Raw genomic sequence first — 16,543 nt, forward strand, 5'->3', positions numbered from 1 at the left:
TTTTCTTGGGGAAGATCATATTGGATCATATTGTTTGCAGGACGTTGTTCCTCCTGCAAGCCCCCCCAACAGTCTATTCCGACGTAGTTGTGAATCGAAACATGGCGACTGTATATTGCATCTGCAGATTACCTTACGACGTGACCCAGTTTATGATCGAGTGCGATGCTTGCAAGGACTGGTTCCACGGCAGGTAAGGACACATTTTGCTCACTAGTGGTGTTGTTTTTTTGTAGCACTTTCGCATTTGTGTGGGAAACAAACAAAAATGGCGAGGATCTCGGTGGCCGTTTGACAGCTTTGTGGCTCTCCGTCGCCCCGTCTACATCTGAAGAGAGGCCGCTTGGAGAAGAAGAAGAAGGCGGAGTTAAATATAGCCGACCGAGCGGGGTTGTGACATTTTTTCGTGAAAAACATTAAATATATCCACCTTATAAAAAGTTACGGGGCTTAATAAAGCGATTTGGGCGCGGGCTTCGTCTATTAATTTCACTTAATGGCTGTTAAACATGCCCGCATAGCCCCCAAAACTGAAGCATTCCCGTTGTAATCAGCGGGGGGAAGCCTCGGCAGTCTCGCTGCTCATTTCTCTCTACTCTGTCTCTCTCCGCTGCCGCTTTCAGGGCGACATTTCGCACACATTGTCTGTAAATGTTGTCACATTCCGAACCGTCCTCCGGGCTCTAACCGACTGTTTATTTTGTGGCGCGCGCTACTGAAAATCACGACCCGAGCAGAGTGAGCTCGAGCCCCGCACAGGCAGGCAGCCTTCCTGCTAGACACACTATGGCTGACAATAGCAGCCCGTGTCGTCGGATGCCCCTCATGCTTTAAAAGCGGCGGTGGAATAGTACAATATTTGTAACGTTCACTGACTGTGCTGCTGTGTTGCCTCTATGAGCTTGGGCTATTTGCTACATTGCATTGTTTCACTGCGGCTGAGCGGGGACGTTTGGTGTTGTCCGCCGCCGCTCATCACCACTTTCCCCGCATGAGCCTGATCTCGGCTACCGGATCCCTGTTATCGTCATGTTATATTTCCCTCCCGCTGCCTTGGTTGTTGCCGTACAAGTCTGTCCCTGTACTGGGCTTTGTTTTGGCATGTTTCGTGCTGTTTGGCTGCACTCGGGGTGTCTTTCTTGAGTAATAAATTATTTGTAAATCGTGTTTCGTTTGGTGAACAAGCCCAGTCTCAGAGCAATGAACAGTATTTACGCGCCCGAACGTTAACCCTTTAGTGCTCCCTCTGGGCTGCATCATGTAGGCTAGCGTTATTAGGTTATTACATTGTGTCGTGGGGAAATACATGCTGGGGATAAGCCGTGATGTGATTCAGCATAAGCCCAAACAAAAACCGTAGCCTATAATGAAAATAATTTTATGTTGGCTATCTAAAATCTTATATCCAAATCACTGGCATCCGGTTGATGCAGCCAGCCTGTCATGTCACAAAGGCTATATGCCTACAGTAAGACATTCTGAGTTTAAGTCAATGGTTGTCAGTGATTCTAGAACATTTTTCTTTTCAAAATATCTTTTTGTCAAAATCAGTGAATATCTCACTATCTGCTACCTTTCTGTAGCCTATAGGCAGGTAGCCTATGTGAGCTGAAAAAAAATCAAGTGGTCATAATACACAGCCTATAGGCTCTGTAAATGTTGCTAGCTATTGTGGTCCCACTTTCTATACCCTTTGTTTACATACCACTTTACAGTGCCTGTGTAGGCTATTAACACTGAGTAGATAATCACAGATGACAAAAAGTAACTGATTTTGACAACAAGCATTCTCCAAAATCATTGACTCCACATTGAGTATTTTGTTAACAGAGAACAGGATTATTACAATGGATTTCCCATACACCCCTACAATCATCCATGCTCTTGAGCTGCACCTCCATTAGGTCTAAATAAGGTTATTTAAATGAAATTACAAATCTCCAAACCAGAGATTGCACTGATTTCAGGGCAGAGCTATGACACATGGTATTAAAGCTGTATAGAGAGCTGACGAATAGCCTTCATCTTAAAATTAAAAAGGAACAGTAATAGCTTTGTAATTGAAAGATTTAAAAAAAGTAATATTAAACGCACCCACATCATATGGTGCTCTTAGAGGACCTGCATCTGAGATGTAGTCACTGTAGCAAATGTTATTGTATCATTCGCCCCACGTGTCATCAGCATAATTATGCTACAGTAGGATGCAGCTCAGCCGGGCTATTCTCAGCGTTCTAAATACACTGTTGTGATGAGCCGGAGATACAGTGTGTTTACCTTGGAGATGGCTAAGGGCCAAGCTTTATAGAACAGTGCACTGTTATCCCACACATGCATGTGGTAAGAGGAGATAATAACTGGTAATGACAGTTTATTATCAAAAGATACTAAGTGGGCACTTTGTTTGGTTGTAAGCTGTATGAACACTATACAGCAAAAGCATTGGTTTAGCATGCTCGCATGTGGTAAACATATAATATTTTGGAAGATTTGCTGGCATATAGACTCAGATAAGATGACGTCAGTGTCTCTTTTTGTCCACTATGTGTTGAGCTCAGGCCAAGGGGCATAGTGCTGATTTCAGTTTCATCAAAACAACACTTTCCCTCAACTTGTGGGCTGTCCTATTTGCATCCCATCAGTCATTTAGTCTTTGTCACAGACCAGGGTTCAGTTATTGTGCCCAGCTGGTGTTGATCAGGAAATGGTTTGAACGCTAACTGCTCCTAAAAACCACATTGTCTTGTTTTCATTGTACATTTCTGTTTTGTCCCACGTTGAAATGGATACTAGTCAAACATGCACGTAAGTCCGCTCTGAAATTGTTGGATTAATTAGCTGCACTTGTTAATAGGCTTCCTTTGATATTGACATTGGATTTAAGGTAGAGTCAAGACCGCTTGTTGACCAAATAATTTTTTTTCAAAATCAATTAATGTTTCCTCACAATCCACTTACTATACTGTGTGTGCAAGACGAAAACATTTTTTGTGTTAAAACATAGCATAGGCTCTGTAAACTGGTATGTAAACATAGGGGATCCAAACAAAGGGGGCCCATCATAGCTATAGCAACATGCCGTTGTGTGGACCGTGAGGAGATATTCACTGATTTTGACAAAAAGTGATTTTTTGAGAACAAGCGTTCTCCAGAATCACTGACAACAATTTTCAAATAGGCTAGATGTATATTATGTGAGAGGACCTCACTTGTAAGAACACAGAAGGTTATCGCCCTGCTCTGCAGCTTCACTGAATTTTATTTAGCCTCTTTAGGCTCATTATTGTGATTAAATGGCCCCCTAATTAACTGGGTTGGTTTAGTCTCACTGTTCTCACCAACTCTTTATTACAAAAGCGGCTGTTTTTAGCAGTGAAGCTCTAAAGACCCCACTATAAAGCCTACATATAGCGACTAAGCTAGCTGTTGAGGAAAGCCAAACATCTCGCAGCTAAAAGAGCCAGACACCTTTATTTCAGTTTGGTGGAGACAAAGCCACAGCTAGCCTAAAAGTGAGCCAATGTTGAACTCACCATTAGTGCCGTAGCGATATACCAGCTGACTGATATCTGCCCATATTAACTCATAACAGATATTAGAATGGGGAACATACTGTATGTTGGCTGTTAAAATGGCTTTACAAATACTGTAAGTAGCCATTGTAACGTAATGTAATGTAGGCTACTAATGTAAGCTACTGTACTGTAAAATATCCCATGCTGCCTCTGGCCTGAAACATCAGGATGATAATGTTGTTATTTGATGTGTTCATGATATAGCTATTAAAGTAAGTCTGTTAGCATGTATAGCGCAAAGCTATATGGTAGGCTTGCTGTGTCAAGAATGTGTCTCTGTTGGTCTGTTATGGGGTAAGTTTGCCCCTATAGTGGTAAACTAATAAATAATGCAGTCTGCAGCTAGCACCTAGCTTACAGTGTTTGTGGTAAGCTAGTTTAAACACACCCCAAATATAACTTTCTACTAAACTCTGCGAGGGATGGTGTCATGTATTTCTGGTTAAGAGCATGTTTCTCCGTAACAGTAACAGTTAATACTATGAAATGCAATGACGGTGACACATTGTAGTTTGACAAAAATGTGTGTTATGGACCATCATCTACAACTCCCGAAATGTGAAATAATGTGTCATTGATTGATACTTCAGTCCCCTTTCTTAATGACAATATTATCACATTGCAAATTCAGGATTCTTCAAGTGGTGCTTGCACTGCCTGGTCTGCCTTGTTTGATTGTATAGACTGGTGTGCGAAGTGTTTTAATTTTGACAGACTTGCATTAAAGCGCATTTTTCTGCGCCTCGCTGTGTGCACAGTGCACACTCTCACTTCAATGAAATTCAAGTTAGCCTACTACCGGAAAGTCAGTCAGTTTATCTTAAGTTTAACCTTATCTTGCCTTGAATAAGACAAATATTAACATGCAATTTCACCCATGCTAGTGGATATGTATCATGTGTTAGCTGTTTAGAATTAGCAAACAATCACATATTATTTGCGATAATTACCCAACAATATTATCTACTACATGAGAAATACTTAAAGGTTGAGTCAGCGAATACCTCCTCACAATCTCATACCTGTGTACATACTATGTGTGCGCTGAAAAGAAATCCAGTGTAAATACACAGCATAGGCTCTGTAAACCTTCCTTCACATGCCTGTTTACAGGGCATTGTTTTTTGACAACAAGCATTCTCCAGAATCACTGAATCTATCTTTAACTGCAATGCATTATACTAGTATAAGTACTCGACTATTTTTAATCAGAAATATAATGCCTTAACAGTGTTTACCTGTAAATGTGTAATAATAACCTCCCCTGCTGTGCATACAGTATGTATACGGACTGAGTGACATGTCTCCTACAGGCCCATGAAACAGCAGCTCTTGCGGTTAATGAGCTTACAGTGTGTCTGTTACAGAAGAGATTACAGCTAAAGTTGTAGTGATGCTGCCTCGTGGGAAAAATGGCATCGGAGCTGTAGTCTTTTGAATACTAAAAAAAAATCATTAGTCAACTTTATTCAAATTGTGATAGGCTCACATTAGTTGTTGTCTCAAGTAAATAATCATTTGTCAAGGAAAGTGTTTCAGTTTTTTAGTATAGTAAAGGAATGAAATGCTCAATGAGAGATTTCATTGGGGTTAAAGAAGCAGGTGGTGTTTGGCCTTCTATGTTTTTACCTTGTGAAGTTACAGTAGCTATAGACAAATGGAATTTCATTCACATTTCTATTCTCTTTCCATCCTCTCCCATTGTTTTAGGTGGAGTCAGCGATTCTGGAGAATGCTTGTTGTCAAAACCACTTTTTGTCATAATCAGTGATATCTCCTTATAATCCGCTACCTGCAAGCTGAAAACGAAAACTGGTGTTTATCATCATTCACGTGCTGCAGTTTTTAGTTCTGAGTCATTTACACACACACAATACTCTTCATCTGGTATGGGGAGTAGGTGTGGGTCACAGTCATCCTTTGAGTCAGTGTAGTCAGTGTAGTCACTGATATGTGCATGTAGCTTTTGAGTAATGCAAGCCTCTCCAAACTCTTTCCTCCTTCTCAGGTGTTAGGTGATGTTATTGTGCTCTCATTAATTGCTCAACACATTGTGATATCAAATAAAAGCATGTGAATTAAAGATGGAGTCAGCCAGTCTGGGAGCACTTGTTTTAAAAAACTAACTTTTTGTCAAAATCAACGCTGGATTTTTTTTCCTCAGCGTACACACAGATAGCCGATCGTGAGGAGATATTCATTGATTTTGACAAAGTTCATTTGTCTTCAAGCATACTCCAGAATTGCTGACTCCAACGTTTAAGTGTACATTAAATATATATTCATGTATTTAAAAATATGGTTATCATTTTGGGATGTGCTTAAGCATAATAGATACATACATACACACATTATAGATAGGCTTCATAACTGTGCATGTCATTTACAGTAACAAAACATTAGTTGATGAAAGTAGTGACCGCCAAAATGTAACGTAGCCTGGCCTTTGGTACTTTACTGAGCTGCCTATATGTCTGTGTAATCTATATCTGTTAAATGGCCGCTCCTGTAATTTGACAATATTTACTTTTGTTTTTAAATGATCAAAATCTTGACTTTTATTCCCTCGTGTGGATTAAGCTCCAAAATCCATTGAGCTACTACACCACTCTGTTTATAACACAAACCTTCTGTTAAAGTTTTGCAATGTTCACACCCAAGTCAGTCAAACATTCTACAACCCAAAATAAAAGGCAGAAATGTACATAGTTTCATCCCATTTCAGTTATTCTTTTTCCATTAACAACAAACCACTTGTTACCAAACCTTGACCAGTGGTGGTGACATGAGTCAAACTTGTGCATATTCATAAACAACTTTTTTAAGTAAGTCTAACCAGCGGTGAACCCAGAAGGCAAGATACACAACATTTAAACACTATGCAAAAACTAATTAATAGTAGTACTGCATAGATTAACTGTAAGGCATACTTCCTGGTTGATTTAGCAACCAAACCGTCTACTTCAGATCAAGCCCGTCAGCCTGGCAAGAGCCCGTCCATCGGCCGTCCGACCAACCCGATGCGATCCCGGGGCAATGTCCGGGGCGCAAGCCACACCGTCCAGCATGGCCCGGGCCGCTGTAAGACGCCATCACAGCCGAGCGGCGCACAGGTTCACAGTCCAGTCCATCCACGAAAAAGAGCAATGATCCGCAATCTGCATTAAGTCCACTCACACCAGCTTCCAGGGTGGCGAAGGCAGTCCGGTCAGAGCTTGCGAAGAGAGGTCCAAAGTTTATTCGTTCTGGCGCCACTTGTAACTGTCCCTGTTCGGGCGCCAGTTGTAACGGTGAATGGTGCAGGTTGTAGGTTATGGTCTTATAGCAATAGCTCCGGTTAGCATGAAGACTCGGTAGGCAACTTGTGGGATTCTCCTCACTGTACTTTTATTACACATTGACCATATCAAGCCAGGTCTCTACGGCACTATATCTATTAAGCATACATGTGTTCAGGAACATAGTCCGATATTCCTGCCTACACCAACTCCTTACAAAATAAAGAATATAAAACAGAGACTTCTCTCGTAGACTGCAATTACTTTTAGCTTAGCGGAGAAGCACATGCGTTCTTCTTCATGTTCAACATTACATTCCACAACAAACAAAGGGATGCGCCACCTAGTGGCGCTACATGTTATAAAACCGACTGTTACAAGGTGACTGTAGTGCCCCTTTAAATAGCACTGTGTACCGTTCTTTACTTAAAGCGGCTACGAGTAACATTTAAATATCTTTTAAACAGCCTCATGTTTCCTCTCATAATCATAAATTACCTCTAACAGCAAACGAGACCATCAGTGCAAAGAAATACGTTTTAATATAGTTTTTATTACTGCGTTTGGTCTGGTCGCACACCCAGTCCGATTTTCGGTTCACGCGTGCATGCTCTATGGTCACATATCCATATTGGTCGCAGATTTCAGTGTGGCGCAGGAACGCGATGTGAGAAGCCTATCCCTCCAGGTGAGGGAAGGGGAGCGGGAGCCTTGTTTGAGACAGTTATTTGTCGTCATAATGACTGATAACGGGGCTGAACCATCAAAGAAAAAAAAGAAAATGCAACGTATACACAATTTCACGGAGCGAACCTAGACTGCAGTGTTTACTCCTAAATGAATGAGCGGTAGCCTACTAAAACAAAGTTTACTTAGCCTCACCAGCATCATCAGATGACCATTATTCATCTGAAATAGTCATTATTTACAACAACATAAACACATTACCTCATCGTGATCCATACTAACTGCCGTCTCTCGTTCATTCGCTTTGTGTGAGGACACGGAATCTTTCAGCTCCGTGAGAGGTGACACTGCATCAACTCATTGCAATCAGGTGTGTGTGTAGCACTGACTGGCATTAGTTGATGCTGTGTCACTAACCACTCTCACGGAGCCGAAAAGAGTCCGGTGCCCTCACACTTTCAACACACGGACATGCACTATATTGCTTCCTGATCATTTGAATCTCGCACGCCCAGCACGAGCTAGAAAACAGCTTCACAACAGCTGGCGTCGTAAAAATACTACCGCTTTTGTCCAAAGGGGACGCCAACGTGCCATTTTACACGTAGTGGCTTTAATGTTGGACTTGATGGTCAGCATTCTATCCCTTACTCAGGGTTCGACATAACGTATAGCCCGATGGCCCGGGGCCAGTAAAATCATATGCAGGGCAAGTTGATTGGCCAGTCACTGTCCCGCCCGGGCCAGTGACTGGCCAATCACAGTTCAGTATCTTTTTGTAGACTACATCATGGTTCATTGAAATGCGCGTTCAGAGTCGTAATGAAAGCAGTGTTTATTAAGACTCAATATAATAAACCTAATATAAAATATATTTTTTAATGAAAGGCCAGTGGACAACCGATGCGTGGGCGTTTTGACAGGCGGAGCAACAAGCGGTTGCACTCTCGCTCCGTTGGCAGAGCTGCCTACCGTCCGCCTGCGAGTCGACAAATCAATCGACTTACTCTGCCCCCTTTCTTTCTTCCCACAGCAGAGGTAGAGGTGCAGAAAATGATAACTGCGCTTTTCCTTTATCTGCCGCCGTAATGTTACAGTATTTGCATCCAAGCCCCAATGGTAATACAAATGAGAGGCGTTATTTAAACGCTGTGAATGAGTCTCCGGTGATTGTGTCGGTTGTAGACAGAAACGAACGGAGGGACTCCGCTCACTGTACAGTTCCTATAGTCGCGCAGTTTGGCACTGACATTCAATCAGATCGCGGAAGTCTTTCCCATTGAAATCGCTAACGGGGAGAATATCCCCGGTTATTATTTTAGCCACAAACCACAGTTCATCTGCGCGGCGGCTCACTCGCTGGCGAGATCACACGGTGAAACGCTGCAGTGATCGGACGAAGGCATTGTGTGTTTCTAAGGTGATTTAACGTCATAGTCTTAGACGAGCGTTTAACTTATGCTGCATATTTTGCACTGCATTGTTTTTTATCAATAGTTTGAAAAAATGGTCCCACACCGGACTCTTATATGTGAAGCTGACACTTCATGGAGAAGTGACACTCCTGCAGCGCGCTCACGACCAGACGTGAACTCACATACACGGTGAAATCTCCCATTAAAAAAACGGCATAACCCACTGATTTTCGGATTTCTATTCTATTTTTAAAGTCAACTTGAGCGCAAGTGGAAAACCGGTCATTCGGTCGACACATTCACATCCCTAATGCATATAGAGAAAGTAATAAAAACAGCCTACCACACCACAAAGAATGATCAGACCTTCATCTCTTATTTTTTTTTTATGTTTGAACATGACTTCTGCAGGTGAACTATTCATTAAACTGCCCAAATTCAAGAATAAAAACAACCATCAAACTACTGGACTTTAAAATACTGGCCGACTCTTTCAACATACTTTCAGTTGTAGGCTTCTAATTCAATATGTTTGCCTGGTTTTATGTGTAGGCCTATGAGCAATATCAACATTTCATATAATTAACTAAAAGAAAAATAACCAAATCTAAAGGGAATATCTATACTGTTACAGTATAGATATTCCCTTTAGATCTGGTTATCTTTCTTTATTTTTCTAATACAGCTATTATAATTATTGACACTAAATTATGAAGAAAAAAAAAGTGTCTGCAGGGCCAGTGAAAATATACAAGGGGCCAGTAAAACTCGGATCCACTGGCCCGGCGGGCCAGTAGGAAAAAAAAGTTATGTTGAACCCTGCTTACTGAATTGTTTTAGTTTAAATAATACAGATAAAAGATAATTAGTGACAGCCACTTTGATAACAGTGAACACGGACTCTTTATTTAAAATTCATACTACTGTTGGAACGTATAAAAACAATTCTGTTAGTCCCAATTGGATTTTCTTTAAAAACGTGAGTAGCTGTGCACAGAACTGTACAAATCAGTGAGTATGACAAACCCTAGATCTTTAAAAAAAACAAAAAAAAAAACAATTTAGTGACATAACAAGTGATAAACAATTCTTTTGTTTGTGTTATTAAATAATATGATATTTTATCAGGCACTGTTTAGGGGGCCTGCGTCATTTCTCTTGCACCAGTGCCACACATGAGAAGGTAAAAGGTTGTTGCTGCCAAAGTAGTGTTGAAGGGCATCTCATAAAGTGATGAAAGAAGTCAGATGTGGTTTTAGACCTGGCACAGGTTTAAAAATAAAATCCCATAATCCTACACTCATAAAAATCAATTCTGACAACAATGCCGCAGCAAACAATGCAGATGAGTTAAGAGTGGTGGAGGTAACCTGATGCTGTTGTGGGGTGTGTTAAGTCTCAGACAGAGACGTGTCAGCAAAATACATGGGTCTGGAGCTGTGCTACGGCTTCACTGTTAGTCAAGGTGAGATATGATGATCATTCTCAGTAGCTTGCATGGTAGGAAATTCACTTGTCTGTTTTTTATTACCAGCATTCTGGATCATTTCCACAGGGCAATTTTATCACATTTTGGGAAATGTACCTTGTTTCTTCCATCAGTGTTGCCTACCGCCAGAGTTATCCAAATAAAATGTACACTTTTAAAGGCCCTGGCAACCCAAATTCACTAAATCCTTGTAACTATGTTATTTGGGGGGTAAAATGAATGCTAATATGTATATGAAAGGTTTTAGGAATATCTGTCAACTCCCCGCAAACATACTGTCATGTCAGTTGGTCGACCATTTGAAAATTTCTGATTCGAACTTTGGCTTACTTCTCTGTCTTCAGTAGTCACACGTTCTAAAGCCCCTGTCAAATGAATTTCAGATTGTTCACAGGCATTTTGCCTTTGGGGATTTCCTACCCTGGTAGCTGGGTTTACATGGACACTTACAGTCCAATGTTTAAAAATCCCAAACTGAATAAAAGCGTTCCATATAAACACCTTATTCTGAATGAAAACAGATAGGCCAATGAATTAATTTTGGTTTGAAAATATACAGTATGTCCATGTTAACACCGCTACTGTCAAAGATAGACAAAAGCAGTCGCCAACTTACTGGTACAGTTGGTTAAAAAACTCAATCACGCGCATCATGTACATGGCATAAAAACCTTTTAAAGTAACAAACCACACAGTCACACTCAGTCTTAAGGCCAGGACACACCGGTCCGACTACCGACCGTCGCCCGAAAATGGAGTCTGCCGAGTCTTCAGGCAGCTCCAGTCTGCCCGTTGCGGCCAAAAAAGTGCCAAGAACACACCGAGCCGACTACTGACTTTCCGTACACTCTGCGCTTGCGGGGGACGTAATGTCTCCATAACAGCAGGTGGCGCTAATCTCTATTGTGGCCCAAAAAAATACGGAAGCCGGAAATGATGGGACAGCTCTGTAGACCATAAACATAGATATAAATACGTATTTATATCTTTGGACCATAAAGAGCACCATTTTTAGCAGAGAGTGTCGAGTATGGTGTCGAGCAGTCAAGAAAGGTTGATGCATGTGAGTACTCGCTGAACGAAACAAACAAACACATTTAAACAATGGCAAGCGATGCGATACTGTTGTCAGCTGTTTCTGCTACCCGCCTCACTTCCGGGCTTCACTGATTCGCTAGCCCTCCACCAATCAAATTGCTCCGACTGAAAGACTGCCCGACCGAACACACCAAACAGATTTGTGTCCCCGCCCCCTCCAGACTCTCCGACCATGTCCCATGGCCGATTATCGGGCCGGTGTGTCCTGGCCTTTAAAGACCTACTTCACCGGTGGGAATATGAAGGTGTATTGAACTCTGAGATCCTAAATAGTATAAATGTGCAAATATTTTTGAAATTGGTTCATCCTAGCCTGAGAAAAGGCAGAAAGAGTGTTTTATGGTCTCAATGTCTAACACTACATTTTACTAGTGTGACATCACACCAGTAAAAATGTAGGGTTAGGATTAACAGGACAGCTGGGCCAAGGGAAGACTGAGGAAAAGCTGAGGGAAAAAAATCCCTCATTCATTATATTATAATAGCGATGTTATAAGGATAGAATGCCGGTTCCGTATGGGTGAAGTATTCCTTTAAGGTATCCCTTTGACAGCGCAAAGAAGTGAAAGTTTCCAAACGTTTCATGTCTAATCTTCCTCTAAGACACTAAATTAAGGATGTATTGAACAGGCATCTCCACTGTGTCCACACACACACAGAGCTACCATAGATAGTATGTAAGAGACGTACCAGCTCTACTGTAAAGTGAGTGAGTTGGCGGTGTGTAGTAAAAGCTGCAGAGTTCACAGAGGGGGGAAAAAGGAAAGATTCTGGGGAAACTCCCAGTGCGTCTGAGTGACGGAGCAGCGGCTCCTCACGGGAGGAATTTGCTTGTGCACCACTCACTGTCTGTGTGTTACTATATACTCACTGTCTGTGTGTTACTATCTATACCGACTGTCTGTGTGTTAGTATACTCACTCCCTGCGTTCCAATCACTATACTTCCCTACTATTTAGTATGCCAGAAAAAGATTTAGGATGTCCCAATACATGCAAGTCAATTGTAGTATGCTAAAAAATACATAAATGCCCCACTAACTCCAATAGCATGTTGGATTATTCGTCTTTATTCTTGACATTTCCCAACAATCTGATTTTTTTTCTCTCCTGTGGCCCTACAACTTTTGTATACTTTAGTATGTAGTGTAGTAAAAAGAAAAAGTATGTGATTAATTGGAACGCAGGCACTGTCTGTTTGTTACTATACTGACTCTGTGGGGCGACTGTGGCTCAGGTGGTTAAGCGGGTTGGCCAACGATCCAAGGCTTGGCGGCCACCTGTGTCATGGTTGTTGTGTCCTTAGGCAAGACACTTCACCCACCTTGCCTTGTGTGAATGTGTATGATTGCTGTATGTTTGAGGTGGTGGTCGGAGGGGCCGTTGGCGCTGAATGGCAGCCACGCTTCCGTCAGTCTGCCCCAGGGCAGCTGTGGCTGCTCTCGTAGTTTACCACCACCGGGATGACTGTGTGTGAATGAATTGAACCTGGAACCCTGTAAAGCGCTTTGAGTCACAGAGAAATAAAGCGCTATATAAATCCAATCAATTATTGAATTATTATTACTACTCATAGATAGTATATAATATGGATGTATCATCCATGCTGACCTCAGTTATTCACACGGCATCCAATAATCCTGGTTTATGCGCGTCGCCATCTTGTGAGATTTTTACTCCGCCTCACGTCGGGGGGAGGGCGATACGTCCATCTAGCTGACGTGTACCTCCGAGGCAAAGTGAGGGACAACGGGCGGAGAGCTGTCACTCAAGAGATCGCGCCAATACATTTTAACCTCCAAAAGAATAAAAACTAGCCTGCTAGAAAAAAATCCACCCCCCTCAGTATTGTCATGGAGATATGAACTAAACATACAGACTAGGCTGTAAATAGGTTTAATAAGACTTTGAAAACGGCCTGTCTAACAGGTGAGTCGAAGAAAAATTGCTCAGTCTTGGTACCACCCCCAGTGGCCACCGGAAGGTACTCCGGTGGCCATCCAATTTTGGTCACTTCCTTATTGGATGCTGGTAAAAATCGCTGAGTTTGGGGCTTGGTGTTACTATACTACCTGTCTGTGTGTTACTATACTCACTCTCTGTGTGTTACTATCGCTCATGTAGAACACTGCTGTCCATTTCATCCTATTGTGCTCACCACTGATTGAAGCCTTTGTATGTTACTGCAACGTTAAACTGTGATCACTTACAGGTAAAACACAGTTTATATTTCTCGTGTGGTTGTCATTTTTGCAATAGGGACACTTTTCTTTGTTGAACTGTTTAGTTTCTGAGTTTTTTTCACAAAAGAACATATCGACATAGGCCTTCCTTACAAATGAACAAATAATGATATGGTAAAAACAAATCGTAGTAAATTAATTGATAAATAAAACTTGATAAAAATAAATAAATAAAATGTAAATATAAAAACATTAAGTTATTTTTATACAAATAACAAATAAGTAGTAGTGAAACTTCTTTTAATTAATTGAGCTTTTCCTTAGTCAATTACAAAGGTTGAATTGGTTTAACTAGACAAGGAACCAAGCTGAGGCGCACACTGCCGGGTGCTAATTCAACCCACACACGTCCTATGGCAGCTGCAGCGTTGTAAAAACACAGTGCTAAAATATAGGAGGCTTATGCGCATACAGCGTGATAAGGAGTGGTATTTATAGCCTGCTGTGTGCTGTCCTCCACTGTCCTGTTCCCTTGTCCCTGCCACGCACACTGTATAGGATGTCCTTCTGCTGTGTGTGGACCTTGAACGCATCTTCTCCCAGTGTTTATTCTTGGTTTGTAAAAAGTTGCTCAAGGCCACTAAAGTGTTTTTAGATTTGAAATAGGATTTTCCTGAAAAGTCTCTGCTTTCAGTTCACAACACTAATTAAAGGTGGAGTCAGCAACTTTGGAGAACGCTTGTCATCCAAAATTCATTTTTGTCAAAATCAGTGAATATCTCCTCACCATCCCGCGGCGCTACCTGTCCGTACGGTGTGTGCGCGGCGGCGGCGCTGAAAATAAAATCTGGTGTTAATACAAAGACTAGGCTCTGTAAACTGGTATGTTACCAAATGGTATGTAAACAACACTGTAGCTAGCAACATGCCCATTTACAGAGCCTTGGCTGTGTATTAACACTGGGTTTGTTTTTCAGCGCTCACACAGTACAGTTAGCGGATCGTGAGGAGATATTCACTCACATTGACAAAGTGATTTTGACAACAAGCGTTCTCCAGAATCACTGACTCCACCTTTAATGTTTTTATTTTTTTTGGGGGGGAAAGAGTCAAAAGCTTCTCAAATGTTGCCTGAGCTGTTGTTTCTGTTCTGTGTCACTGTAAACTCAATACATGTGCCTTTGGAGGTGTGAATCAGACACAGCAAGCAGACAAGGAGAGATGTCCCTCTGGCTTTAGGGAAGTGTGATGGCAGTTTTTTTAAACTATTTTCTGAACTTTCATTTTGGCAAATAACTAAGAAGCATGGGGGCTGCAAAGAGCCAGGGCTGGAGGAAATCACTTGTTATGTTGCAGCCCTGCTGTCATTGCCGTGGAATTAATGTAACTTTGACCAAAATAAAAAGCACACGCAATGTCACCGTGACTTATTATGAAACCCAGCCAAGTTTTAAGTCTCTGCAGGGAAGCAGAGAGAGAGAGGAAAACACGTTCAGAAACCTTTACAAACGTCTTGAAGAATCAGGCCACATTCCATATCGTTCCCAACGTGTTCCTCTGTGTATTGTTTCAGCTGTGTTGGGGTGGATGAAGATGACGCTCCAGATATCGACGTCTATCACTGTCCAAACTGTGAGAAGACTCAAGGCAAGTCCACATGTAAGTAGCTCACACTTACTGGAGTGTTAGTCCCCTTAAGGCCAGACACTACAGAGGTGGATAGGGTCAACGTGTGAACTTCTATACTGTAGATCATCAGGAAAAATTTGCCAGTTGATTACTTACAAGAAATGTTACATTTTGACTATTCATATTTTTTCAGAAATCTTCCGAATAAATATGCAAATTTGGCAATATTTAACTAATTATGTGTACTTTTTATAAACAAAAATCTAGATAGTTGGATAGAGTTAAACATCTTTATTTCAATGTTACAACATTAGTGTCAATAGTTTTTACAGATGGATACAGCCCTTTGTCCATTTTATGAGTCAAAAACACACAATATAGAGGTCTTAAAAATGCCATTTCTATATGGTTTTAAAAAGACAATGTATCATATCAATGAACAACATATTAACAGATCCTTTAACAACCTTCAGAATAGTTCTTAGAATGATTATGGAAAGTAAAGTCGATTTTTGTTTATTGAAATAAACGTATTTTGAGACTATTCCCCTTAAAGATGGTTGTGTAAGAGAAATATACAGACGCAAACAGACAAAGTTAACTCAAATGAACACCTTAATGTACATTTTGGACGTTTGATTAATGTATGAAAGAAGCAAAATGGGCAAAAATCTCAAAAATAGCTGACGCTCGATAATAAAACATTGTTTTTGCCTGCGGTATCTCGCCTGTTCTTTCACCTTATTCTCAGCTTTCACTTCTCAAAATCTCAAAGCAGATCAAACTGGGAGAAAATAACTATTTGAAAGAAAATCTGTTATAAAGTGTAAGTCATTTCCTACACTGTGGCGCTGCGTTGTACATGTTGCCTTGTGCTTGTTCACGCTTTTTTATTTTTTTTTGTCTTCTCTTCTTCAGTTAAAAAGAAAAAGAACGGGAGCAAGCATGACACGGGGCAAAGCACGGACATCAAGGCTGTTCAGAACGGCAGTCAGGTCTTCATCAAGGAGCTCCGCAGCAGGACCTTCCCCAGGTAACAGAAAACATCTCTATTCCTCCCCTTATCACTAGGGATAAGCAGGACAAGTCGGTCAAACCTTTAAACCTCCGCTGAGTTCTGACTTGGATTTCTATCGTGAGAGACTACATGAGCAAAAGGTTTAAGAATGAACAATTCATTTATTGAAATG

General features: G+C 41.3%; 1 protein-coding gene across 2 annotated transcripts in view; it reads left to right on the forward strand.

The window, feature by feature from the left end:
* phf2 (PHD finger protein 2) overlaps positions 1 to 16,543 on the forward strand; it is a 37,948-nt gene continuing 21,405 nt past the window's right edge. For both annotated transcript variants that reach the window (XM_080025521.1, XM_080025522.1), the window contains exons 1-3: positions 1 to 193; positions 15,298 to 15,383; positions 16,272 to 16,386. In XM_080025521.1, coding sequence (XP_079881647.1) covers positions 102 to 193; positions 15,298 to 15,383; positions 16,272 to 16,386 — 293 coding nt within the window. In that variant the 5' untranslated portion in view covers positions 1 to 101. The remainder of the gene's footprint in view (positions 194 to 15,297; positions 15,384 to 16,271; positions 16,387 to 16,543) is intronic.

The sequence above is a fragment of the Ammodytes marinus genome (assembly GCF_949987685.1).
Source record: "Ammodytes marinus genome assembly, chromosome: 4".
NCBI classification, from domain to species: domain Eukaryota; kingdom Metazoa; phylum Chordata; class Actinopteri; order Uranoscopiformes; family Ammodytidae; genus Ammodytes; species Ammodytes marinus.